The following is a 26,868-nucleotide window of genomic DNA, read 5'->3' as shown; positions in this document are numbered from 1 at the left end:
GAGGTGATTAGATTAAAGACAATCATAGCTTCTGTAAGAATGGGAACAAAAGAAGGAAAAGAGAGATTAATTGCTTATGGGTTATCTCCTGCAGTTAAGGATGCCCTATGTCTGATCAACACTGCTACTAGCTCACCATGAAATGGACAGTATGGCTGGGTGAATAGGGGTCATTCTACAGCCTGAAAGAAAGACGAACTGTAAAGAAATCCCCTTCCATTCAGCAGGCTCTCCTAGTCAAAATTCTCCCTCTAAAGCACTCCAGGATTATCCTCATTTCAACTCACCTGCAACTCATCATGTTGAAAGGTAGCAAGGTCTTATTACCCACATCAAGCTTCACATGCATGATCTGTCTCTCAGTATGGAGCAGGCTAGTCTCACAGCTCTCACAGGTTTCTCAGAGTAAGGAGAAACGTATGTAGCTGTTTGTTCCGAACAGCATCTCCATTTCATTTCCATGTTCTCACCTCCAGTCAAATTTCCTTCTTTTACACTCCAAAAGAACATTCCACCCTACTTCCCCAAGACTACAGAAAACAGAAGGACTGCATATGCTAGAAGTGTAGGAGGAAAACAGACAAGAGAAATAATTCCTTTACGATTGGACGTAGTGTCAAATTACAAAGTTTTTCAATTCAGTAGAACATTTTCAGGAAGAAGCAAGAAAATTAAACATTATCAACTCACTGATAAAACTGGTCCACACCTTGCTGTGAATTAAGAAAATAGTCTACTCCCTAACAAGCTAGGAAACATTATATGTGCTGAAAGAAGCAAATGTTGGAGGAAGTATTAAATCTGAACTCTTACAAAACTGAATGCATTTCCAGCACAGTGGCTGGATTAAAAAATAAAAATAGAAATCAGACCACACATATGTCTCATTAAAAAAAATATTGTTGAAATTAAGCAGATTCTCCTGTGAACATGCACACACTCCTCTTTATTTTCAGACAACTCTTTACTGCACTCTTTGGCCTCTTTCAGGAGAGAAAGAAAAAGCTTGTCACGATTTGGTCTCTAAATCTCTATGGATTTCATGAAGGAAACCATTAAAGGACAAAAAAAAAAAAAAAAAAAGTATGCCAGGCCTATGAAAAGGAGCATAATGTGATAGAAGAAGGTATTTCACAATAGTTATTGTTACTGTACAAGAAGTAACTAGTACAAGAAGGATGTAGAGCTCTTGGAGCAGGTTCAGAGGAGGGCCACTAAAATTATCAGAAGGCTGGAGCACCTCTCCTATGAGGAAAGGTTGAGGGAACTGGCTTTGTTTAGCTTGGAAAAGAGAAGATTCCGGGGAGACCTCATTGTGGCCTTCCAATACTTGAAGGGAGCACATAAACAGGAGGGGGAACGGCTGTTTACAAGAAGGGGAGTGAAAGGACAAGGGGGAACGGTCTTAAACTGGGACAGGGGATATTTAGGTTAGATATTAGGAGGAAATTTTTCACACAGAGGGTGGTGATGCCTTGGAACATGCTGACCAAGGAGGCTGTGGATGCCCCATCCCTGGAGGCATTCAAGGCCAGGCTGGATGTGGCTCTGGGCAGCCTGGTCTGCTGGTTGGTGACCCTGCACACAGCAGGGGGGTTGAAACTGGATGAATCTTTGTGGTCCTTTTCAACCCAGGCCATTCTATGATTCTACGATTTTATGTCTCTCTCATGACTGTTTTTGTAAAGAGAACATGGGAGTTCTGATTTTTCTCCTTGATTCTTGTAATCATCTTTTTCCTTATTACTGTCTTCTCTACAGGGTATCTTTAAGTTGGTATCCAGAGGATGCAAGTATTCCTCAGAATACTTAATTGTATGTCTTGACTTAAGGAAGTTAATAATCATAGAATCATAAAGAATCACAGAATCATAGAATGGCCTGAGTTGAAAAAGACCATAATGATCATCTAGTTTCAACCAATTGAAGTTGTAGAGAAGATAACTCAACTGTTTAAAAACATTGCTTACATCTAGTTGAACTAGAATCTGACCAGGAATGATCTAAAACACTATGCTATGGCATCCACATTTGTCAGTCATAATGCTAAAAAACAATAGGGAGAACTATGAATCCAGAAGAAAAAGAAATCATAAGAGATGATTTGTATCTTTGATTGCTGCAGTCTCCTTTCGCATGAATTATTAGAGAGATGTTCTTTCCTTGGCTCCATTCATCTTTACAGAACTAGTTCAGCAAAGAGACTGAACTTCAAATGCTTTGGCACGTCTGGGATATTCTGCTGAACACTAAAAAACACTTCCACGAAAGCATGTAGACAAAATCTCACGTACTCCAAAAGAAGATGAGTTACCCATTGCCAGCTGCTCCTGATTTCTGTTCTTGAAAAGGAAAAGGAAACCCTGGGTGATAAAGGAGTTCCAGAGTGTGCACTTCCACCACTACATAAGGCAAAGGTCCTCTGCAAGCAAAGGAATAACCTCCCTCTTGTAAAATGCAGTCTAAACCTAGATAATTGTTTTGAAACTCAGTGCCAAAAGTCCCATTTAACTATGATTACCTCCCACAGCACTTCTGCTGAATTCATTAATCATTTTCACCTATCCCTGTTTATTCATTAATCCATTCCTTCTTCCGAAAGCTACGTTGTCATTTTCATGCTCTTTGAGATAAAAGGCATGGCAAATCATTAAGTAGTCTCCACATATGCTAGACTGCACATTCAAAATGTAATTTGGATTAGGGGAGCACAGTATGAGAAGAAACAAAAAAAAATACTTTGCAATCTGGATAACATCTTGTCAAGCAAACAAAATTTTCTCCAGCTTCCTTGTAAACAAATACGAATTTGAAGAAGTCGCATGAGCCAAAGAGACAGCGCAAGAAAGTTGTGACTGGGAGTAGCACCACAGTTCCACCCTGTTATTGAACTGGGAACAACAGCATCATTATTGTACACCTTCAGTACAGCAATACGACATTACAAAGGGCCAAGGTTTGATGGAAGGCACTAAAGGAGACTGGCTGACAGGCCTATCTGAGGACTGTCCATTTCCATTCTCTCCAAAGCAGGCAGGGCTCAAAAACACTGTCAATATCTGGAGCAAAGCTCTTTTCCAGAGAGTTTCAAGCTGTGTGTGTCAAATTGTATTAGTAGTGACTTATCAGGATTGTTCCTGTGTAACTGGAGCCTGTAACTAATAGCCTAGATGCTACTATTCAAATACGTAGTCGGTCATCATCTTCTGTGGAAGAAAGAAGAAAGGTATGCTCAGGAAGTATGACCACAGAGGCAAAGCTGAATCTCCATCCATATGCTACCAGGATTTCTAGCACAGCTGAGAGCTCAGATAGTAGAAGGCATAGGCCATGCCCAATCCCCAGCCCTGAAAGCAGCTATCCCTGCCAGGAGAAGTGAGTACTCCCAGCACTTGCATCGTGCACAGTCACACCACTACCAGAGCAATGCTAATTCCTGCAGTGGCGTTGAAAGGCTCTGTCTTTTTCTTTGCAAAATGGAACTGCTCATAGCTCTTCTTTCTAAAACCTAACTAAATTGACACAAATTGCTTTGCTCCTTTGCCTTGCTTTGAAACTCACCACAGGACATTCATTACATCATCTTCATCATCACTAACTCATTCATTCTTTCTCACTGTTAGTCCTGCCATGTGTTCACGTAGGGCTGAACACTTGGCTTTCAATAAGATGAAAATGCAACATACCATGTTAACATAAACACAATTGCAAAGATGCAGGGACACAAGACATTGTACCACAGCAAAGAGCTCAACACCACAGCCAGGAACTGAACTCACAAGTCTCCTTCCCTTCTGTCTGTAAGTACGTTTTCCATCTGATGCACCTGCACAGCAACCACTTCCCTGTTTTCACAGAGGCTAGAAATTTCCTTCTAAACTGAGGCTTTAAGACTGTGTAAAGGTTGGTAAAACTCTGTGTTCTCATCTCATCTCATGCAAAAACCATGAAAATAGTCACAGACTCAGGTAGAAAGTAATACAAAAACTTCCACTCATGCTCTATTTCAAGAACATAACGCGGCCCAATAATTAGGTTGTATATCATGATCTCCCTTTTTAAGAATTTCACAAGATTTTCAAACAGGTGCATCAGTAAGGATGAAATGCAATCAGGCAAGGGTTTCCTGTCAAACAGGTGCTGAGATCAGTGACAAATTCCAGGAGATACTCAAGGCATTCCAGAAACAAGTGCCATCATGCCCAACACTAATGCCTCAGCATCGTTTCAAGAATGAAATCAACTATCTATTTCACCTCAAGAAGGCACCCCACAGCAAATTCAGATGTCAGTCCCCTGCCCTAAGAAAAATGTAACTGCTGTTTGAATGAATGGACCCAACAACTTCTTGCTACAATACACCACCAAACTACCTGTTTTACTGCAAGTAAAACATAAAGGCAACTGCAGAAAACTGTTACCACTGTACAGATACTAGAGCACTTGCTCTTCCAACAAACAATGCAGGAGTAACATCAACAGAGTGGCAATTATCAGCCAGAAGCTGAGCCTTCATTCTGTTAAGGAGGTCATCTGTTTTCCAATTTATACAAAACGTATTACCTAGTGCTTCTACCTAAGCACCACTCTCCTAGTGGAGTCTGGTCCTGTACTACTAAAAAACCAAGATTTTTCCTACTGTGGACAAGATCTGAAGGGGCAGCAACCTTAAACATACTGACACACAAATCCAGCTTTAAAAAATACTGTTCTCTAAAACCAGCCAGAACTGTTAATTGACATGGTGAGTGCTGGCTGTTTCATTGGTTGACACTAATTTTTCCAGAACGCTTTCAGGTATTTTGCTTAAGATTTTTTTTTTTTTTACACTTTCACTTATATTTCTCCAAAAGTACTTCCAGTATTAACTGAGCCAAGGCTCTAAACCTACTGCAATCACTCACACCTGTTTTGTTTTGTTGGTTTTTTTAAACAGCACGTGAGAAAAGATTACTAAAATAGAGTAACTAACTTCACCAGTATGCTTTGTACTGAGGAAAAAAAAATATTTTGAATGAACTTGCTTTCTCCAGGCTGCTTTCCATGTTTGTTTGACTGAAATTTTAAGTTAGACTTAGTACTGTGATTTTCTTCTTCTAATACACTAATGCAAGGATATTATCTGTTACATATTTGATTAAATGGAAATGTAAACAACATGCAGGATTTCAAATAATTTCCATGAGTTTTGTTGAACTTGGAATCTACCAGAGAACAAATAAAAAAGCCAAAAGATCTTCTGAACTGTTATTTGTTACCAGTGAAACCAAGCTCGGTCTGCAAAAGGATATTGCTATACCTGCTTGCATCACCCAACCTGCTTTTACCAACTTTAAATTCCTCTTCATTGTAAAACCAAAAAAAACCCAAACAACTATGAAACGTGTTCCACAGACAGCTTAAAATGTGACACTGCTGAAAGCTGAAGAATCACTGAGGACTATTTGAGAACAAGGCAGGAAAGCTTATGAAAATTTAAGCTTGAACTGGATGTGTGCTGTCACTTTGCAGAGTAAAGAGGTGGGAGCAGCATTCTCAAACATAGGTTTACTGAGAGCAGATGCAAAACAATGTTCAGGCTCATGACAGCATCAACAGACACTGAAGACAGCAAACTCAAAATAAAACAATGCATGCTGTAAGGCTTGAATTAAATGGGAAGTGCAAGAAAGCTAAAAATGCACGGCTTGTCTAAACAAGAGCAAATAATGCAGAAGACTTTCAGATATTTCTAGAAAGTGAAAGGAGGGGAGAGACTAGCTGGAGTACTTTCACAGTGACAGGCTTAAATTATGAGGCAGAGGATGAAATTTAAAAAGGAACCATTACTGGCTGAAAGCCCTGGAAAAACTTCCTGACCTTGAGATATTATTGGCTGTGGCACATCCCCTGTGGAGAAAGGAACTGCTGGCCTGGATTGCCAGCAGAGAGCGTGCTGGAGTTGATGAGTTCCCTCTGGTTGGAGCATTTTTCCCTTTCTGTACTTAAATCACACTGCTATCCTTTTTGCTAACAGTTATCTATTTGAGAGCAATTAAGAATCTGACTCTAGAGGAGAACCAAGTAATTCCTTTTACTTAATCTCATATAGAATTGTTCCACGGTACTAAAACTGTTAGTCAACAAATAAAATGAACCAATATAATTACTTTAAGACTATGTATTTTACAGATGCTTTCATGAATCAAACTATATACTACTCTAGATTCAATCACCTTCTGAAACTGCAGCCTCTTTTCATACCACTCCTTTGCTGAGAAACAATTAAAAAAAAAAAAAACCCTCAAAATTTATAACATATAACAGAAGGCTGAAGAACAGTTCAATTAATGCTGTTCTTTTAAACATCAGGTAACTCAAGTCCAAGCCTTCTATGGATTTTTTATTAATCAACAATATCTTCAGAGTAAGTCAGGTCTCCTTACTTAAGCATACTTTGTTCTGCCAGTCGAGTATATTTTGGGAAACAAAATTTTTTTTTTTCTTCCACATGTATCAAATAAATTTACTTAATGCATCTACTTCACAAAATAGCTTCCACCAATATGTTGTGTAAATGCATTTTGAAGATTAATAGGAACAGAGCACGCAGCTAGCTAAGATAACTTGATTACCTTTGCCTTTTCACCAATAACATTCCTCTCCAGCTCAGCTATTTTTCTGTTTAGATGATCCAGTATTTCCTTCTCTTTCAGCAGCTCTGTTGTTTCAGATTTCTGTTCTCCATCCAAAAGGGCACATTCCATATCCAACTAGGAACACAAAACATTTTTCAGAGCAGTCCAAATTAAGAAGAAATCTTGATACACATTATTTTCTGGGGGAAGGGCAGTGAGTTGTTCATAATTCTCAACAGAAAAACATTTTTAAAAGGAAAAAAAAAAGTCAATGTTACATCCATAAAGTTAAAAAGAGATCATAAAATTGAGAAAAAGTAAAACCGAAACATAAAATACTGCAAAATAAAGTCCAACCCAACTTTACTCTGAAGACTTTTTTTTTCTAACTCTTCTCCGTGCTTCCTCCTGTTGTGACACTATACCAAGTATCCGTGCCCAGGCTCTGTAGGAAACCCATTGAGAACAGCTGTTTCTTTCCTGTCGCTGATAACTGGAGTGAGCACAGCCCAAATGCCTGATCAGCTAAGTCTGCAACTGTGAGATTCCAGAAGCCGAGAGATAGCCACATAACTTTGCCACCATAAAGACAAGGATGTTTAATAGGAAGTTACCTAATTTCCTTTCTCTTTCAAGGGTCACATGAGATACACTATAAAACACTCAAGTGACACAAGGTATTTAGATCAATCCGAGTGACCATTCAGCAAGAAGATTGTTCTAATTCCGCTTATGAGTGTAATGGTTACAGTTGGAAAAGGCTAATCTGAGCATCACAACCATCCCTCTGCTTGGAAATAAATAACCTTCCAGTAGGAGACTACCAGGTTCATGATTCTGTGTCTAATTCCAGTGAAAAGGCACAGAATACATTCATGAACTCCCTATGTACTTGCTCAACCTATCTATGCTATGTAGATATATGAAACAAGCAAGACATTTAAAACTGAAACGTATATCATACCTCTCTTGAGGATTCATCCATCTGGTCATTTAAATCTTTGATCTTCTGTTCAAGTTCTTCCAAGTTATTTAATATTACTATGCGCTCCTCTTCTAGTCGAGTGAGCTCCTGTCCTCTTTGATCATCACTTGTGCATTCTGGTATCTGCAGTTGCAATTACAAAAGGTTTATTAAAAAGAGGTTAAATATTGTGTTCCCTTTTCCCCTCTAATATTGTGACCATTTTAAATAAGTACTACATGCTGGTTTTGAAGTTGGTACGTATTTCATTCCTACTATATTACTACCTCTATATTTAGAAAGCATACAAGAGAAACAAACATGATACTTTGCTTCCGAGCACTAGAATTAAATACCATACTGAACAGTAAATACTACTCATACAATACAATTATTAAAATCTGACCCTTGAGAATACTTTACCTGCTGTGCTATCTAGCCTGTAAAAATCCAATTTTTCTTTTAAAAATAATAAAGCAAATAGATGATAACGGTTTTTATGCAGAGATCAACTGTTCATGTAATAAAATCCAGAATGTAGAATAGCAAGCACATTTCTACAAGCAGCCAGTAAGATGGGTATCTTCTGTAAAACAGGACAAAGCTCAGCCCTGCCTCCCTGGTTGGCCATCAGGAGGCAATACTTTTAACATAGCTTTTTTCATTGCCATTTAATTACCAAACAACTGTGCCAAGAATTAAAAAGCATTATTAAAAAAAAATACTTGTGATCTCATTAGAGCAGCAAAGGTTAGATCAAAGAGTATTGAGTTTCAAACATATTCTTCATGTTCACCTGATCCCAAGGGCACACGATCAAATTACTTTTGTAAGCTGCTCACTTGTTGTCACCAACCCAAATGAGAAGTGGGCTGTGCACAGAGCTTTGCATTAACCACTGGATTACACAGCCACGCTCTAACGAGGCTCAAGTCAGCTCCTGAATGGCTGTTCTGAGAGCAGGCATGGACAAATCATCATGGACAGATCTGATCTCGATATTCTGAAACAATGAGCTGTGTTTCATTAATGCAGTTGCTCATTTGTTGCTTTTCTCAGGGCTTAGCAGAGCACCCTTTACAATGAATGAAAGGTATTCCTTGATTAACATTAGTAATCCTATCAGGAAAGCCACTTTTTGTCCAGCATCCTGCTTGGGTAATGCTGACATAATGTCTTCAATTTCAACTTCCTAAAAAGGATTTAAAATAGGATTTCTGACCTGCAGGAAGAAACAAATGGGGAAGAAAGGCAAGACCACAGTAACCTGTAATTTAAATGGTCTCACTACCTTTTGTACATGGAAAGACCTAGCAAGACTAAGTAAAACCTTAATGTCATGTTTGTTTATTGTTGTTTATTTAACAATAAACTCTTCACTCTAATTACTGGATATACCTATTTAGGATGTTAACAAACCATCTCTCCCCAAAACCAGCTGCACTGCTCATCTGGCACAGCAGAGCCCAGGCACTGATCCAAAAGGGAGGAAAGGCTATTTCCCACCCTGGATTAAGCTCCTGCTCTTCTAGCTGTAGGAAATTACTAGAAACACTGTTAGCTCATTTTTTAAAGGACAACTCCCCTTCAATAACAGAACATCAAGATGAAGCAGACGAGAAAGAAGCTCCATCTCAGCAAGCGTAGGAGATGCGTTTGAGTGCCAGGAGGCAGAGGCAGCAGCTGATGTGACAAGTGGCTCAGCTCCAGCCCAGGGACAGCCGACAGGCCAGCAAACACAGCCCACGCAATTCCTCCTCACCTCCTCTGCAACTGGTTTACCAATGAGAAAGTAGCCTCCTCTTTCAGGAAACGGGAGCCTCAGTCTAGGACAGCTTGGTAGCACTTCCCTTCTCTTTCCTCCATCTCAGCACAACTCTAAGTAGGAGTCCGGAAACCTTGCTTGTTTAAGTAGCTTTAACTTGTTCAGACAAATCATTCTCCCCTAGAAATTCCTTACAGTCTTCTCAAGCCCTACATCCTCCAGAAAAAAAACTTCCAGCACCAACAGCTTTCATAGAAAATGAAATTATCTGCTGCTGGGTTCTAAGTTATATGAGCTCTGAAGTAAATTCTTGTACCTAAACCATCCCAGTTAGGACCTGTGCTGTGAAATCTGACTTCCAGAGGAGGACTTCATGCCATCGAGCAGACTGTTCTATGCCTTCCTACCAGCATTACCTTTGGTGTGATGCTTAGATACGAAGACTCAGTGGAATCCTTCAGGAAGCCAGGGGTAGCTAATGATGAAGGCTTCATGTTTTCATTGAAGTGCTCATCGGCTCTCAGCCCCCGGGAGGAAAGGAAAGAAGCAGTGCTGCGACTGTGGTTACTTTGCTCAGAGAAATCCGAATCACTTGCAGACGACTTCAAGTGGTTTCTAAATCTCGTTTCTAGATTCATCTGCGAGTCTTCAAATACTGAGTCCTCATCTGATAGCTGCAGCTTTTCAAGTTCTTTGTTAATTTTCTGAACATCAGCAACTGTTGTAGTTGCAGCAGGGTCACTGTCAGCCTTGGAGTATTCTGCACACAGATTGAGGATCGTCTCCAGCCGCTGTCGTTCCTAGTTTAGGAAAAGATAAAAGCCCTAAGCTTCACATGTGAGCCAAAGTAAAGATGAAGTCAGAAGAACACGCTGCTTGTTTTTACAGTTATTGATTTCAAGTCATCCAATTTCAAGTATGCCTTTAGCTCTCAGAGACAGTGAACAGATAGATCTACATAAATAAATTGCTGTGTAGGACACAAAGTTAATAGACAGGAAAACCAAATCAAAACCAACATGGAATAAAACTCTAAAATAAAGTACATTTCACAGAAATTAACACTTACTTAAGTTAGGGCATCCTTACACCTACTTCTCTTTCCAATGAAGAAAACTAATGTTCGTTCTGATTGCTGTAACCACATCCAATTTGTACGTATATGTGCCCAGTAAGCTCACTGTATAAAGCACTAATTACTCTGGTTTTCACTTACGCTACACGCCTACAAAGCTGCAAAATATGCACAGATTTTCCATGAACTCATTAATTCCTGACTTTTTTGGATTTTCTGTGAACTCTGATTCTCTTTTCTGAGGGAGAATTAGTCCACATTTCGAAGCACACAGTTCAGGGAGCATCACATCTAAAATAGAACATACTTCAAACACACAGAAATTGGGTGGATTTTTATTTACCAGTTAACTCAAACTCTATGTGGTTTCAGATTAACTAGTTTGACCTGACATGCTTCAAGATGCTTTGGATGTTTAATTCCTGGAAGACTTCTAGATATCTGTAATACTTCATAAAAGCATCAGAAAGTTGCTTTATTTTACTAATGCATAGCCTCCCATAACTTCTATTTCAGATGAAAGCGTTTGACCCTTCTCATTTTTAAGAGGTGATGCTTTCATATTGTTCCACTGCTAGAAGAAAATAACATAAACAAAAAAATTGCTTACCATAGATCTACTGAAAATTCTGCTGGGAAAAAAAAAAAAGAAATGAACAAACAAGTAAAAAAACACCACTGTGAAAGCTTCACATTTGGCATTAATACCTGCACTAATGATCCCATTTCTTACTTACAAGAAATTTTTTTCTTTTTTCAATCTTATTTAAAAAGAAAGCCAAAACACTGAACCCCTCAGCTCCATCCCCAGAAAGTAATGCAACATATTCAGTTTCCAAACTCTACCCAACATTACATTTGCAAAGCAGCTATTCCTTGTGGTCGTAACATCCTACATGCAGCAGCAAGTGAGAGAACATGAGCTAAGCAGAGCTCTGAGGGCACTGCATTGCTTCTGCTCTCCCTGAAGCAAGCCACTGGAATTACACGACAATTAAACTCTGGTTTACAAGCGCCCTGCTTTTCATATAGTCACCATGCTAAGCAGTTACAGGCACTACGCGCTCATATCCCCCCACACTGCTCACATGAACTGCAGAGCTGCGTTTCCACCCTTCATAAAGCACCAAAGCCCATTCAAAGCCCTACCCAACCCAGACCTCTGGGCAGCCTGCTCCCACGCCTCCTCAGCAGGTTTCTTGTCCCTTCCAAAGTGGCAGCAGGGCTGAGCTGTCCAACACGCCGAGCTCTGGGCAGTGACCACCGGCTCGGATTTTCCACCAAATGGGTTCAACAGCTTCTGCACTTGTCCTTCAAACCCAAGCATCCAACATAATTATGACTCTACTAAGCCCCGCTCCCTCCACATGACTACTGCCGGCCACTCTGTCCACTCCCTCACCCCGCCAAAGCCGTTACCCTCCCTCTCAGCAAGTCTTTTGGCCACGCAACCCAATTCCTAAAGCGCTGTGCAAGTGCTGGCTGGGATCGCTGGTCTCGATGATCCTTATGGGTCCCTTCCAACGTGGGATATTCTATGATTCTATGATGCTGGTGCGACAGCACAGGGCCTGGCCCCTCAATACAATCACCCCGATGGTTACAGACAGGGAAATGCAGCACTAGGACACAAAGTCCCATCCTTCCCTGCTATGAAAGGATATATATATATATATCATGTTACGCCAGGCCAGCCTCTCAGCAATCACAGCAAACAGTGCGCTTCCAACTACAGCTGCTGCTCATCCCAAGCCGGGCACAAAGGTAAGGAGTTGCTAGTGCAAACCTGTCCTTTTGTCAGCAGCCCAATGAGGGATTCTTCCTTCCCCAAGTCTCACGTGGCCAGGAAAACTCAAAAATCACAGGAAAAACCTCTGCCAGGCTACAAAAACTTTTGGACACATTACAGAAATGCCGCTATCTCTCACTTCTATTTTGACATGCACCGACAGGCTTACAGACAGGAAGCCGAGTGGTTATTTTATACACTCTATTCTCATCACTTCATTTCGGCCAGCTTGCTCCAGCTCCAGCACACCTGCACTCAGCTGTTCTAGAACATGCTTCCAAGTCAAGCAGCTAGCTAGCAAAGCACCCCTGCAATGAAAAATACAGGAGCAGAAATCCATGAAAATCCAAGCAATGACTTCGCAAGAAATACTCAACAACTTGTGCCACTGAATACAGCAGATAAAAAAGGTATGTCAAACAGTGTAAATTTGGTTTAAAACTGGGAGGGAGAGAAGAATGTTGAATCGAGCCTGATGAGTCTTCTTTCAGACTGTTTCCTGTAAAAATGCACTTTCTAACAGATTAAAAATATCCTTATATATATATTCAGAGGATCTTTTCAGGCTTGGGACAGAGTAACTGGAAAACTCCATGGGAGAAAAGGATCTGGGGGTGTTAGTTGACAGCCAGCTGAACACAAGCCAGCAATATGCCCAGGTGGCCAAGAAGGCCAGTGGCATGCTGGCTTGTATCAGAAATAGTGCAGCCAGCAGGAGCAGAGAGGTGATCGTTCCCTTCTACTCAACTCTGGTGAGGCTGCATCTAAAGTACTGCTTCCAGTTTTGGGTCAGTCGCTGCAAGACATCAGTGCCCTGGAGCGTGTCCAGAGAAGGGCAACAAAGTTGATAAGGGACTGAAACACAAATCTTAAGGAGACCAGCTGAAGGAATGGGGATTGTTCAGTCTGCAGGAGGGTCAAGGGAGACCTTATCACTCTCTACTGCCTGAAAAGAGGCTATGGTGAGGTGGGGCTTGGCCTCTTCTTCCAGGTAACAGTGATAGCATGAGAGGAAATGGCCTTAACTCGAACCTTCCACAGTTCAACTTGAACATTAGGAAAATTTTCTGCTCAGAAGGAGTGGTGAGGCAGTGGCACAGGCTGCCCAGGAAGGTGGTGGAGTCACTGTCCCAGGAAGTGTTTGAGAGCCTTAAGAGGTGGCACTGAGAGAGATGTTTTAGTGGGCATGGTGGGCTTGGCCTGGTGGTTGGACTAGGTGGTCTTAGAGGTCTTTTCCAACCTTAGTGATCCTATGATTCTATCAGCTTCCTGCTACAAGAAGGGGTACACAGGCCTCGTGCTTTTGCTGCTGCAGCAGTTTCATCAGTACCAGCTTTGATAAATCCATAAACACATCTGAGTGGCTGGAAATTTAGCTGCTAGAAGATTTGACAAGGGGACAACAACCCTGTTCTGTTACTGCAAAACAATGACATTAGGAGACATACCTAGCATCTTGCTAAGAAAAATAGCGTGAAACAACGGAGACAAGTAACTCCCCATCTTTCAAAGGCAACCATATTGGCAATCCCTGGATTTGTTCATCTGCTGCACAACGACCTACATGGATTTTACAAACGTGTAGAGGCTAGGTGGTATCTAGGTATCATGGCAAGACTTTGTTAATCAGCTGTGGCAAGCAGGAAGCTTTTTAGATAAGTGCCATTAGTAACTGTACAACCCAAGATTTCATTAAAAATACATGTGCAGTCTGTCCTCTGCGGTTGAAGCTAACAAGATTTGCAGCTAATCGGTGCAGCTACAGCTCCCTTTGTCTTCAGAGGAAGCTGCTGCTCTTTCTCTGCTTCCATCGCTTTTTAAAACCCTCATGTGCAGGCAAAATTACAGCTCTGAAGCTAAGGGCTGAACAGCAGCAAGTCAAAAAGGAAGAGGAAAAGGAGGCAGAGGGAACATGGAGGAGATCAGTCAAGTCCCCAGGCCTTCTCGCTTGAAGTAAGGTTCCAAGTCAGACTGCCAACTGAGGCTGAGAGCAACTCACTTGCTATTGTTCCTCTTTCCTCTAATTTGCAAAACTTTCTCACTTCAGCCTCATTTATTCAACCCTTTTGAGTCTTTGTTTTGCTGTGTTCAGTCTCGAGGTCACGAGGCTATCAGCACCAGCACCAGATTCACAGAAAGCGCTCGTGTTTCACATTGGCTTCTCCTGGCAGATACCCAAGGAGCCTTGCACAACAGGGCACCGTAAGCACGAGAGCTGCAAGAAGGCAGCAAGGGAGCAAAGCAAGAAAGCAATGGGCAAAGGGCTCAGGAGTACTCTGCAGATTTTTTGTTTGTTTTTATTATATGGTACTTTCTATTTTCCTAAACCAAACTGCTGTTAAACAGCAACTCTGTAATGCCACCAAGACTGTCCAGTGTTAGTGGTGGGAAAAGTAATCCTCCAGCTATGATACGCTTGCCTGGGGGTCCTATAAGAGGCAAGTCACCAATATTTTAAATACGGCTTGGGCACTTGATGTTTAAAGGATCTATAAAAAGATGCAGTGCCAAAATAAATTTATAAAACACATACAGAAGATTTTTCCAATCTATATGGATATTTATATAAGCTCCATAACTGCAATTTTAAAACGGTACCACCTTGACAATTCCAAAATATTTCCATTTAATACCCCCTCACATTAGCTCATCTTGCTAAACTGTAATGAATCAATGCAAAGTGCTTGACATACCCAGAGTAATTCCACATTTCCTACTTGCCGAATAAACGTAATGAAATTCAGTGCTCCTCCGTCTGCATGGACTGTGGAATAAGCTCTTCTAATTCTATTGCTGCTTGTTAGGTCACTGGCCATATAAGCTGAAATCCCTCCCAGCATGACTCTCGCATTCAGTAAAACTTAATTTACAGCCATATGCTTTAGGTCCAGACCGACAGCTGGCTTACGGCAGGATCGGGTCGACGCTTCACCGCTCATTTTTAGGTATCTACCTCCACCTAGAGGAAGAGCACTGCATTGCCCCAAAACAGCAGCACAAAACTGAGGCTGCTGCTGTTCAAATGAAGAGTATCAAACACAACAGATGGCCTTACTATCTCTAGCCCTGTTGTCCGTGCCAGTGCACAGTCAGCTCCCCACAGACCGAGGAGAATGACAGCCTTTCAGTTCCAGCATCCACCACAATTTGCCTTTTATCTCAGACAGGAAAAAAAAAAGAAAAAAAAAAAAAAAGAAAGAGATTTCCTCTTTAAAAAAAAAAAATTCAATAGCTGAATCTCACTGACAATTCTTAGATCCCAGTGCTAAGTTTTTCCCTTGTTTATGAGGCGGATCAACCATCTCCAGCAACAGCTCACTGTGCCATGTACTCATGCAAAGCTTGTATACACATCCAGGTGACAAGATGGGTCTGGCTGCATCTGGAGAAGAGGAGGCTCAGGGGAAGATCTTATGGCTCTTTACAACTATCTTAAATAAGGCTGCAATGAGATGGCTATCTCATTGCCTTTTCTCCTGGATATCAGTGACAGAATTAGAGAGAATGGCCTCAGGTTGTACCAGGAGAGGCTCAGGTTAGATATTAGCAAACATTTCTTCTCAGAAAGAGCAATGAGGCAGTGGCACAGGCTGCCCAGGGCGATGGTAGTCACCATTCCTGGAGGCGTTCAAGAACTGTGTGGATGTGGCACTGAGGAACATGTACTGAGCATGGTGGGGATGGGCTGATGGTTGGACTAGATCTTTAGAGGTCTTTTCCAACCTTAATGATACTACGAGAGGGAACAACAACAAACACAACACAGGTACATACAAGTCTTCTCTCTTTGATGTATGGGAACACATTAAAATCTTCTGTTTTCATCATAAAAAAAAAAGTCCTGTGAATTTTCACCACTAGTATTGTGTTTTTAAATTTCCATGTATATTTATTTCTCTGAATGATGAGGGGAGATCATTTGGTTTCACAAGCAGACAGCAGCAGCAGCTCAAAATGCAAATGTCCCAAGTGGCTTCTGTCACTTAAAAAGCAAACTAAATGTACATAAGATTCACAGAATAATTTGTATGGGAAAAAAACAAAACAAAACAAAACAAAAAAAAAAAAAAACCAACAGCACAACAAAAGGAGTGAAAATAAAGGGAAGAGATCAAGGGCAGACACCAGGTTAAACAACATCTGCAGAGGCTTTACTGAAAACTTCAGATGAGAACCACACAATCACAGGGGTTGGGAAGGGACCTCTCGAGATCGTCTAGTCCAACCAACCTGATAAAGCAGGTTTCCAACAGCAGGCTACAAAGAAAAGTGTCCAGGCAGGTTTTAAATACCTCCAGAGAAGGAGATTCCATAGCTTCTCTGGGCAACTTGTCACCCTCAGAGTAAAAAACTTTTTCCTCGTGTTCACATGGAACTTCCTGTGTTCCAGTTTGTGCTTGTGCCCATTGCCTCTTGTCCTGTCACTGGCCCCACTGAAAAGAGCCCAGCCCCATCCGCTTGACTCCTTCCCATTAGATATCTATAAACATCAATGGGATCCTCCCTCAGTCTTCTCTTCTTCAGGCTCAACAGTCCCAGCACTCTCAGCCTTTCCTTGTACTGGAGATACTCCAGTGCCCTCTTCATAGCTCCCCATGGGACTCTCTTCAGCAGTTCCTTTTCTTTTTGAACCGGGAGCCAAGAATCAGAAAGAGTTCTCCAGATGAGCCTCACAGGGCAGAGAAGAGGAGAAGGATCACCTCCCTCGATCTGCTAGACATGCTGTTTTGAATGCACCTCAAAGAACACGAGCTGGCAAGAGCAACCCATTAGCTCCACGCCAGCAGGACAGCTATGGAGTGCCAGCCAGGATGGTCTCCACTTCCTATCTGCATTGTAGCATGGTCTGATCCTCTGCAAGGAGGCTCTCGTTTCTGAAGAAGTCTCCAATTAGTCCTTCATACTTTGCTTTGAAGGCACATTATATCAGTTGAATAGTAATGCTTAAAAAGACTGGGTTTCCCTTGCCATTTACCCACCAGGTACTCAGTCAGGACTTTAACCCATCTCTGCGAATTCAAAGCACACAGATGTGCTACCCAAAGGCACTTATCTAGTGGTTGTATTGTGTCCTGTTATTATTCCCTTGCTTCCTTCCCAAGATAGGCTTGAGCAGACCTGGATTGCCAATCTTCATCCATGTCACCTTCCACAAAATTAGATCAAGCTGTCCTTTGGAAGCTCAGACTAGATACTTGAGGACTCTGTTTGGACACTCATGTTTCCATCCTCCCAGAAGGACAAAAATAAAACAGCAGAGTTTGCGGATAAGCATTACGTGACTGGATTTAAAGAAAATAATAAATAAAGAAAGTAAATTACATTCCTTCCTTTCTTTCATAGCTCTGAAAACTCATCTGGGGGCTACTCAAGCCAGGAAGGAGGCGTTCTCCTTACATGCAGCTCTTCAACCAGCTAACTCAAAAAAAAAAAAAAAAAAAAAGGGGAGGGGGGAGAGGGGGAAATCAAGCAGAATCCTGAGAAGATAAACTCAAGCCAGGGGAATTTCTTTCACGTTCAAATTATGTGATACACACAGAAAATACTACCGCTTTTTCATCAACTTTGACATGCTTGGAAAAACCTGAGGCAAATTCTCTTTAGAAAGAGTCAGAACTTGAAGGGACTATTTTTCTGTGAGTAAAGAAACAGTGGAAGGAAAATTAAGCAGCCATCACATCCAAACATAAAACCATAATAATTTTTAGCATTACTGAATACAAAAGCAACCCTGTACCTTCAGTTCCTCACCGCAAAAAATAAAACTCTTCTCCTTGAAATATAAATACACCCCACTGTAGTGTCTTTCAGGACTGATTTCTGCTCGAGTTTTACAACAGCACTGTCTGGAACACTCTCTGATAAAAAGTCAGCACCACTTTGCACACGTCAAGCACCACGACTGCGAACAGAGGGAAGATTTCAAAAAGGAGTGGACCAACAGCAAGGAGAGGGAGGGAGACAACCCTCATGTAGTTTTCCTTCTGCTTGCAGAAACCTCCTTTCTCTCAGGGCATGATCTGGCAGCTGGGCCACCCCACCCTTCATAGTATGGCCCGAGACACCAGAACGAAGCCAGCACTGAGCAGCACTTGTCCCAGGAAGGAGAGGACCGCCCTGATCACTTGGCCGTGGTTGAGCACATGAAGCTGAGCACCTTCACAGTGCCTTACAAAGGAGCACATAGACAACGACTCTGTAGGACAGATGCAACAACATCCCATGGCCATTTTGCTCAAACCTACCAGCATTTGAATTAAAGCACAGATATGAAGTTAACATCTCGAATTTAAGACTCAGTAACACAAATTGGCTCACGAAATGATCTGTTTCCCTGTGAATGGTAAAATCAGCACAGTATGAGTGCATGCAAATAGGGCCAGATGGCTTTTGTAGTCACTGCAAGAACTTTCAAGAATTACTGAGCATTCTCTTAAGGAGATTCAATTACGACATCTTCCTTGACTATTCTGAAGAACAGTTATTTATTTATTTTTAGCCTAAAAGTTGTTTCAATAACACATAAAAGTCACACCTCACTACCAGTGTATTTGAGGGCTGAGGCCATATGCAGTTTTAGTTGACCACAGATCTCTGCAGAGAGAGAAGCTCCTCTGTCCCATTTTGCTCCTCTTCTCTCATAGCAGAAGCAAAGCAAGAATGGCTGCATTTTAATGAAAATACTCAGACAGTAAAACCACAGGCAGGGTAAGCTGATGACAGACGTCGAACCAACACCAACGTATACGTGACTTCACAGCACAGCACACAGGACTCTGAGCTGCTTACAGGAGATGGGTTCATCCTACCCACTCACCACAAAGCCGTGCCATCAACTAAAACCAAAGTGCTAGATACTTACAGTGTAGCTTGTGGCTTCTAACAGAGCCCGCAGGACAAATGATCACAATTTATGTATACTCCAACTTATTTTTTTCTTTAAGATGGTTGAACAGTACTATCCGTCTGAGCTAACAGAGTAGTATGCCATTTAATCATTAGCTTAATGGACCACAGTAATAAAAAAATACATCTGACATTGACAAAATTTACATTTCAAAAGATACCAGCGTATGCTTTGCTACACTCTCACAATGGATAGAACTGGAAGTACCAACAGCCATGAAAAACTGAATGGAAAGGAGGAAATTACCAGGCGTTCCATCTCCTGCTCCCGGAGCCGCTCTTCCCGCTGCCTCCTGTGATAGTCCATGAGGTCTTCTCTCCCTGAAATGGAGCTGATGCTGTTCTTACGCTCTCTCACAGAAGTCTGCAGTGAGTTTGGTGTCTGTCTGTAACTTTCCAGGTCTGTATCATCAAACTCCATGGAACTGGTGGAGAGGTTTCTCCTGACAGAGAACGATCTGTCAAAATCCACAGGGGAGAATGAACTACTGGGACTCGTGCCTGAGAGTCCAAGTCTATCAAAATCATCAGGAATATACGAGGAAGAAGATGCTAAAAGCATTTTCTTAGCAATTCGAGGGCTTGCAGGAACACTGAGAGTTGAACTAACGTAGGGATTATTCCCAGAGAATGAATTGGCATGTGGTAAAACCCCTGAGCTGCATGAAGAAAAATTCAGGTAATTATCAGCATCTAAAGCATTCTGAGGTAGATCCTTTTCTCCAAGTTTTTTCCTTTTAGTATTACCCAAAGAGTTTCTTGGGGGCAAACTTAATGGCATCAATTGGCTTTCGGTTGATTTATGAAGCCTGGGTAGGGAACGGCTGTACATTCCCATATGACTTAGAGATCCACCAGAGTATTTCCTAGGGCGTGAGGCCATCGTCTCCATCATCACATCCCTGTGTTTAACTGGCTTTGCATGAAGGGTCAGACCATCATCAATATTCATTCTCCGACCTTGCTTGGGACTAGAAGGCATGCTGGCTGCCCCTGAATTGCCAACAGGGGAAAGCATCAGCTCACTCCCTGAGCTGCCATTCCACATTGTAAGAAGAGAGCCTGAGATCTTCTTTGTGTCCAGCATTCCTGGCAAGTAGACATTGTCATACGACTTGTTCTTCTGGCTATACTTAGAGTAGTAAAACTTATCTGCATGTCCAAGAGCTTTTTCATTTTCTCTGTTGGCATGAATATCAAAGTCTGTCCTTCCTAAATTGTACCCACTGAGGGATGGAGATGTGCCTGACAGGGAACTCAAATGCTTTACAGAGAAGCTTTTATCTGGAAGATACGGACTTTCACAAGGGAAGAGCTTGCCTCCTTGAATTTTGGTAACAGAGTGTATATTTTTAACACTGGTGGAAGGACTGGGTTTAGCCATCATAGGTTGTGAAAGGGTTAAGTAAGAACCAGCGCAGTCCCCGTTTGTTTTAAATTTGAGACTTGATGAATATTTCTTCGTGTTGAGGTTTTCCATAATATCCTGGAGACCGTTTTCAAGGGAATTCACCACAGAACCCTTTCCCAAACTAGCATTTTGTAATTCCATCTGGTTTTGTGTGTGGCTGTACTCTGCCATAATCTTACTGGAATCTGCAAGGAAGAGAAAACAGGAAGAAAAAGTTCTTAGTGAATAAGTAACCTCTTGTATATGTATGTCTGCATATTAACTTGAAAAGAATGCTTTTCCTAAACATTATCATGCCTGTAATAAACGTCTCAGCTCATTACAGAAAGCAAGATATAAGCAATCTTCTAATCTCTATTTTAGCAAAAATTGTAGCATAACAGAACAAAAAAGAAGTAGAGTCATTACCAAATTCACATCGCAGACCAACAATAGAGCTGGGAAGATATCAGACTCTTTCCTTGTTGTCTTATCCATTGCAGGACTTTCAGTCTTTCTGTAAGCCTGAGTCTCATAAGATGTTATTTTCCTGATTTTTTACAGCTGAGGAACTGAGATACACAGAGAAGATACAAAGCTGGTAGCAAAGGAAAGAACTGAATGCAATTCTTTCAGGATACAGGTCCTGTTCTGGGTGACTTTTTCTTTTAGCTTGTGCAACTAATGCATTTGAGCCCTCAATAAAGCTCAGTTCAAAGCTCACAAAGCATTGGCTACCTTTCTGCTCCAAGGTCTGCCATGCAAAGCTTCACAGAAAATCAACACCTGTTCTTAAAGATGTTTCAGCTTAGCACTCTGATATTCTTAGAATAAAAATCTATGTAACTACATCTGCAGAGAAAAATGGAAAGGATTGTCCCAAGCAAGTATAACGTTAGGATCCATGAACAATAACAATCATATGAGCATTAAAAAAAAAAAAAGAAAAGGAAAAAAAAAAAGCATGGACAGGAGTTTCAAAATGCAAGTCCACTACCTAAGCTCAGAATTGTAACTTACATGCTGGGGTGGAACACAGACAAAAAATAATTTTGTTGTGCTGGATGTTACTGTTCAGTGACACGTCAAGCTCAAGCCTACAGCTATGAGTCCCACTCTGCAGACAGCAGACAAAAGAATTCAGCTCCTGACAGCATCAGTCACTGCAGGAGATAAACAGGCCCTTGATGTAAAAATGGCACCATAAACATTGCCAACAGCTCCTTGGATGAGCCACGCTGTGCTTTGAGCTAATAAGGCAACCACTCTTCAGTGTCAGTTCCTGTAGAGTCCCTGAGCACAGCTTCTGGAAACGTGGGTCAGCTCTGGGATTTTCTCTTGGCTCAGTCGCATTCGACCTGTGACATCAAACCACCTCAGGATAACCTAATCTCAGAATGTCACTCTGCAAGAAAACCTAACATCCTAACCTGTAAAGTGCTTTTAAAATCCTCTGAGGTGATCCTTTAATCCTCTTCTGAGTACCACTTCAATTATACGAACCCAGACACGGAATTTAGATTTCTGCTCCCCGCTGGAACTGCAGAGCAGAACAGAGATGATCCAGTTTCACTGCAGTTTAAACATTAGGTGGGAGGTGGCAATGCGTTCTTCGAGTGAGTCCCTGTTTCTGGAACCTTTGTTGCTGACAGTAATCTCCTGGATTACTGTCCTGGGCATCATTCAATATATACCTATTCAACAGGCTTCTGGAAATGAGTTCTCACTCTACACCACCTATGGTGAGCCTAAATGCATAACAGAATGTTCTCCTCAATTCCTAAGGAATAAATCTGTACATTTCAGAACTAAGGTAATCATCATCAATAACATAATTCAATAGGCAGAAAAATGGTCAATCTTATGAACACAAAGTCTCCTTGTGTATGGCATATCTGGCTAACCACGTGTTAACCACAAGTCCTACTAGTGGCAGAAAACACTATCTTTTAGCTTCAGGTCCAAACCTCAGATTTATCACTGCACAGAATTTAATATTTTTCTTAAGCTGACTGATGTTATTTGCTGTAATTTTAATGCATTCGTTTTGATGGTACAATTAAGTTGCCTTTGAACCAGTAAGTTCAAGAACTCTGTCAGATCATCACTGCTATGAGTCAGCTTCTTATAATGTGACATTTTACTTGGCATTTTTAACTGCTTTCTTAAGTTCTAATGAACTGCAGCAATGAAGTGCAAATGAACAAAAGGAGGAACGTGATTGTGTTCAAGACAAAACAAAGCATCTGAAAAAGATCAAGCACTCATCGTATCAGTGGTGTAATGAGGAAGAAGATATAAGAGCTGTTGGAGAGAAAAAAGCACAATGTATACACCTTGTATGCTTATACTTCCATTGCACAACACAGCCTAACTTCCATCCACCCTTTCCTCTTCCCTTTTCCAGATCTCTCTTAAAATTAACTGAGAGTTAATCTCACATCAAGAACATACTGTCCAGATTGTAACTTGAACACAGCTGAAGTTCAACTGGCTTTGCATAAATTCCATTGACTCCTATATAAATAGCTTAGCAGACACATTAATGGGACATTATAATTGTTTATTACTCCCTTGCAACACCAGTGGGGCACATCTCATTCTGCGAAGACTAACTGCTTTTGCCAAAAAACAAGTTAGCTCATGGAAACTTTCAGGCTCATTCACTACAGCAATGAAGGGTTCGTTGTACTTTAAATCCAAACATACATAATAAAAAAGGTCACAATACCTTCATGTAGTCATGCGGATTCAACTTTCCTCTACAACACCTAATGCAAATTCTACATTTTCAGTTCCAGTAAGAGTGCCCACGATCTTAAGGTTAAATCCCAACTGGACTGCAGCGCACGTTTAACTGAATCTTAACTTCTTCCCACAAGCTAGATCATGTTTTGTTTTGTTAATTTGTAAGGTAATGCCTGGGATGAGGCTTTGTGAATAAGCCATGATTTGTTGCATGTTCTGTCTGATGCTGCCTTCATAGCATCCGGGGCAGGGAGCTCCAGCCCTTGAACTGTATAGGATCTGTCCTGCCCCAAGGTCAGCCCAAACTCACACTTGGTAACCTTCAATGCACAGTTCAAGGTTTCCCTACTCAGCAAAGCACGTGCTGCCAGGGGCTATAAAGAAAAAAATTCTCTTTTTTTTTTTTTTTTTTTCTCCCCTCTCTTCTTCCTCCCCCCCCCCTCATTCCTTTCCTTTTCTGTCATTCCTAAGTTCTTTAGCTGGGGGTCACTGATTTATATTCCAGCCAGACATTAAACAGATGGGGGAGGGCTGGCTGGCTGTAGTGTATCCAGCTGTGGCCCTGTTTTAGCTGGTGAAATGAGTTAGAGACAGAAGAACAGAGCACTGATCTTATCTATGTGTAAGTGGAACGAGAGGACCAAAATCGATAATAAATCCTGAAACACTTCAGTAAATTTACAAAAAAGCTTCATTTCTATTAATTGATTACCTGACCCAAGATTCTGAAAGGATGAGGCGTTACTTCTGTTTGGCATCATATTCATCTTCTATGTGACAGTTAAAAGAAACTTAATTTTGACCTGCAAATAAAGAAGAAAAAAAAAGTTGCTTTAAGAAAGGTATTCTGAGAACATGTTTCAAGTGCACAGTACAGACCAAAACTGACTTTTCTTCATGTAAAATTTCCACATGCATTTTTCAAAAAGAAACAAGTAAAAAGATGTTTAGAAAGTGCACTGCATGTTTAATGTGGAGGCTGTGGAAAAAAAAAAAGCGACTGGAGTTGTTTCATCAGTTTAGAAGTCCATAACATTTCATCTGATAATCTGCCGTTATCTGTGATCCCTGACTCCGTGCAGGCAGTTACTAGTCACAGCTCCTGAGCTCTGTTTGCATTCCTGTGGTTTCCTTAAGAAATTGTTAGGAAGGCTGGACTCTTCTACAGAAGATATTATTTTTGAGAGCCGAAAGCCCCAATGCAGCCCATGCAATGCCAGCATCCTGCAATCATGATGAAACCTACATTGAAACAGGTATGCAAAACACAGAAATCATTTTGGTGAGACGTGATGTCCGAGGCTCCAAGGGAGCTGGGTGAGGAACGCAAAGAGGTTCTTTAAAGTTCATTAGAAATAAATAAATTGATGCAGCTACAACGGAAACTTGGCTTAGCAGAAATGCCAAAATTGTATCCCAGCCACTAAAGACTAAAATTAAATTTAAATCCAAATAGAACGTCTCTAGAGGGTTACTCTGTTTATGAAAGGTTGAAAAACAGGCTTTAAAGGAATTGCACCCAGTGACAAAATTAATGATGACCGTCTGTAGGTCCTCTGTGTTTTACTTCTGGGTGAGCAAACAGAAACGTGGCAGAAGAACAAGTGAGGAACAGAGACAGATGACTGATGCCGCCTACAGATGAGCCACTGTTTGTCATCCGTAGTCGCAGCCTCAGCATTTCGGGTCACCGCTGCATGGAATCTTCCTGCCATGGCTTTTTCACCGGAGAACAGCCTTAGAACAGGAGCTGCCTGCTAAATCCCTCTGGAAAGAAGTTTCCTTGCAGTAACCTCTGGCTTTTCTCCCACCCTGCTGGTCCCCTCCCTTACTGTGCCAGGCAGGCCCTGTCCCTCCTCTCTTACTTCATGAATCACATCTGCGCTGATCTCACTTCACAGCACTTTCGCTCTCTACAGAGGTCATTCCCCACTCCTTCTAAGGAGAGAGTTTCCACTCTGTTGGGCATTTCTCCTCACAGCAAGAGGCTGCCTTCACCCTGACAGCCTTCTCCAGGAACGGGAGACGTGGGCACTGTGAATGCAGTTCTGCTCTTAGGAGGCCTCCACTTGGGTCTTCGGCACTGCAGGCTTTGCGTGCTCCAGGGCAGACGGTGGCAAATGGCCTGGAAAGTAGACAGTTTTTCAGCCGTGTCACGTTCAGCAGGCAATGTTGTTGACACTGAACGTCTACTATCTCTGAGACACAGACCCTGAGCATCTACCATCCCCAAGACCCAGTAGGGTCTCCCATCCCATGGAGAGATCCCTTCCTGCTCACCTTGCCTCCTCTCACGAGTGCCTGGTGACCATGAACTCTCTCAGCGCAAAGCTCTGAAGCTTTAGGGGCTTCCCCACCAGGAAGGACCAGCTGGTACTCTGTCTTTTGCCAGCTGGCAAAACCTTAAGCAACAGGACAGAAACGCCATTAAAGTGGCTGCTACTTTCCCACCTTCACACACCGTGTGCACGCAAGGCACTGTTAAAAGGCATTTTCAGAACACTGCTCCTCAAAAAGGAGGTGGACCTTAATCTTCTCAGTGCATGTTCACCTTCACATAGAAAACTGGCAAACTGTCACACTATCCTGTAACAGAGAGCGTAACTGTATCACTGATCAGAAAACTAAACTATGGACAACTTGGAATGAAAAGACAGAGGAAAGGACTGCTTTGAAGGGAAGGATAAGAAATACATCTAATACCTTTCTGCATCTCTAGCATTACTGCTTTACGATTAAGACGACCGCTAAGATCACTAAAAAATAATTTAAAAGCCCATCCCTTCTATCCTGTAAGATGATGGCTACGTCATCAATATGACAAATATTAAAGAACATACAGCTGAGAGGAAAGGATTTCTGTGTAATTGAAAATTCAGTCTTCTGTTTGGTGAACTCATTTTCCCAATAGTTAAAAGGAAGAATGTATTTCTTAAGGTTAAATGTTTATACACTTCGGTTCCAGTTTGAGAATTCAATACATAACTCTCTCCTTAGAGAGTTAGAGACCAGAGAGGTCATCACTTAACATTAGTTGGATCTGAGGAGAAAAAAATTATCTGAATTTTTCACCTGTGAACATAAGCAACAAACTTCAAATGAACTTGGGAGTTAAACTAACAGCTCAAACCCAATAGTTCTTCTGCTCACACAAAATCATACTCTTTCAGGTTTAGGATTAAGCAGGACCTCGTCCAGCAACCAGCAAGGCTGATCCTCACAACAGAGCACACACTGCACTCTCAGCCTTGTCTGGAATGAAGTGAAGTGACTTCATCTGGGATTTATGGTCATCTGAAGTGAATGTAGACAGCATTACCAATCACGTTTCATCCCTGCAGTGCCCAAGCCAAATTAAGTTTTGTTTTACTAACGACCAGAAGACACAGTGATTCATGGCTCAAACAGGCTGCGAGACAAACAAAGGATTCCACTTCTAAGGTACATTATAACACAGGGTTGCTTTATACCAAACATCTATCCACTCAGCCAAGCAGAAGAGATCTACAGCTCCACATAACGCAGGTGCAGCTTTGCACAGTGTTTATTAGTAGATATTTAGGGTTTTATTTCCTCACTGTGTGGGCTCTGTCCCCTTCCTTCAGTTCAGCCTG

The 26,868-nt window shown here is 41.6% G+C and overlaps 1 protein-coding gene across 10 annotated transcripts in view; it reads right to left on the bottom strand.

Annotated features, from left to right (window-relative positions):
* Positions 1–26,868, bottom strand: part of PHLDB2 (pleckstrin homology like domain family B member 2) — a 112,517-nt gene that overhangs the window by 34,615 nt on the left and 51,034 nt on the right. For all 10 annotated transcript variants that reach the window (XM_052705677.1, XM_052705698.1, XM_052705715.1 and 7 more), the window contains exons 2-6: positions 23,967–24,057; positions 19,364–20,712; positions 9,763–10,146; positions 7,582–7,725; positions 6,615–6,752 (exon numbers count right to left, since the gene is read on the bottom strand). In XM_052705677.1, coding sequence (XP_052561637.1) covers positions 6,615–6,752; positions 7,582–7,725; positions 9,763–10,146; positions 19,364–20,712; positions 23,967–24,021 — 2,070 coding nt within the window. In that variant the 5' untranslated portion in view covers positions 24,022–24,057. The remainder of the gene's footprint in view (positions 1–6,614; positions 6,753–7,581; positions 7,726–9,762; positions 10,147–19,363; positions 20,713–23,966; positions 24,058–26,868) is intronic.

Source organism: Tympanuchus pallidicinctus, unplaced genomic scaffold, assembly GCF_026119805.1.
Source record: "Tympanuchus pallidicinctus isolate F22 unplaced genomic scaffold, pur_lepc_1.0 scaffold10, whole genome shotgun sequence".
Taxonomy (NCBI): Eukaryota; Metazoa; Chordata; class Aves; order Galliformes; family Phasianidae; genus Tympanuchus; species Tympanuchus pallidicinctus.
This window is presented reverse-complemented; position numbering and strand designations above follow the sequence as displayed.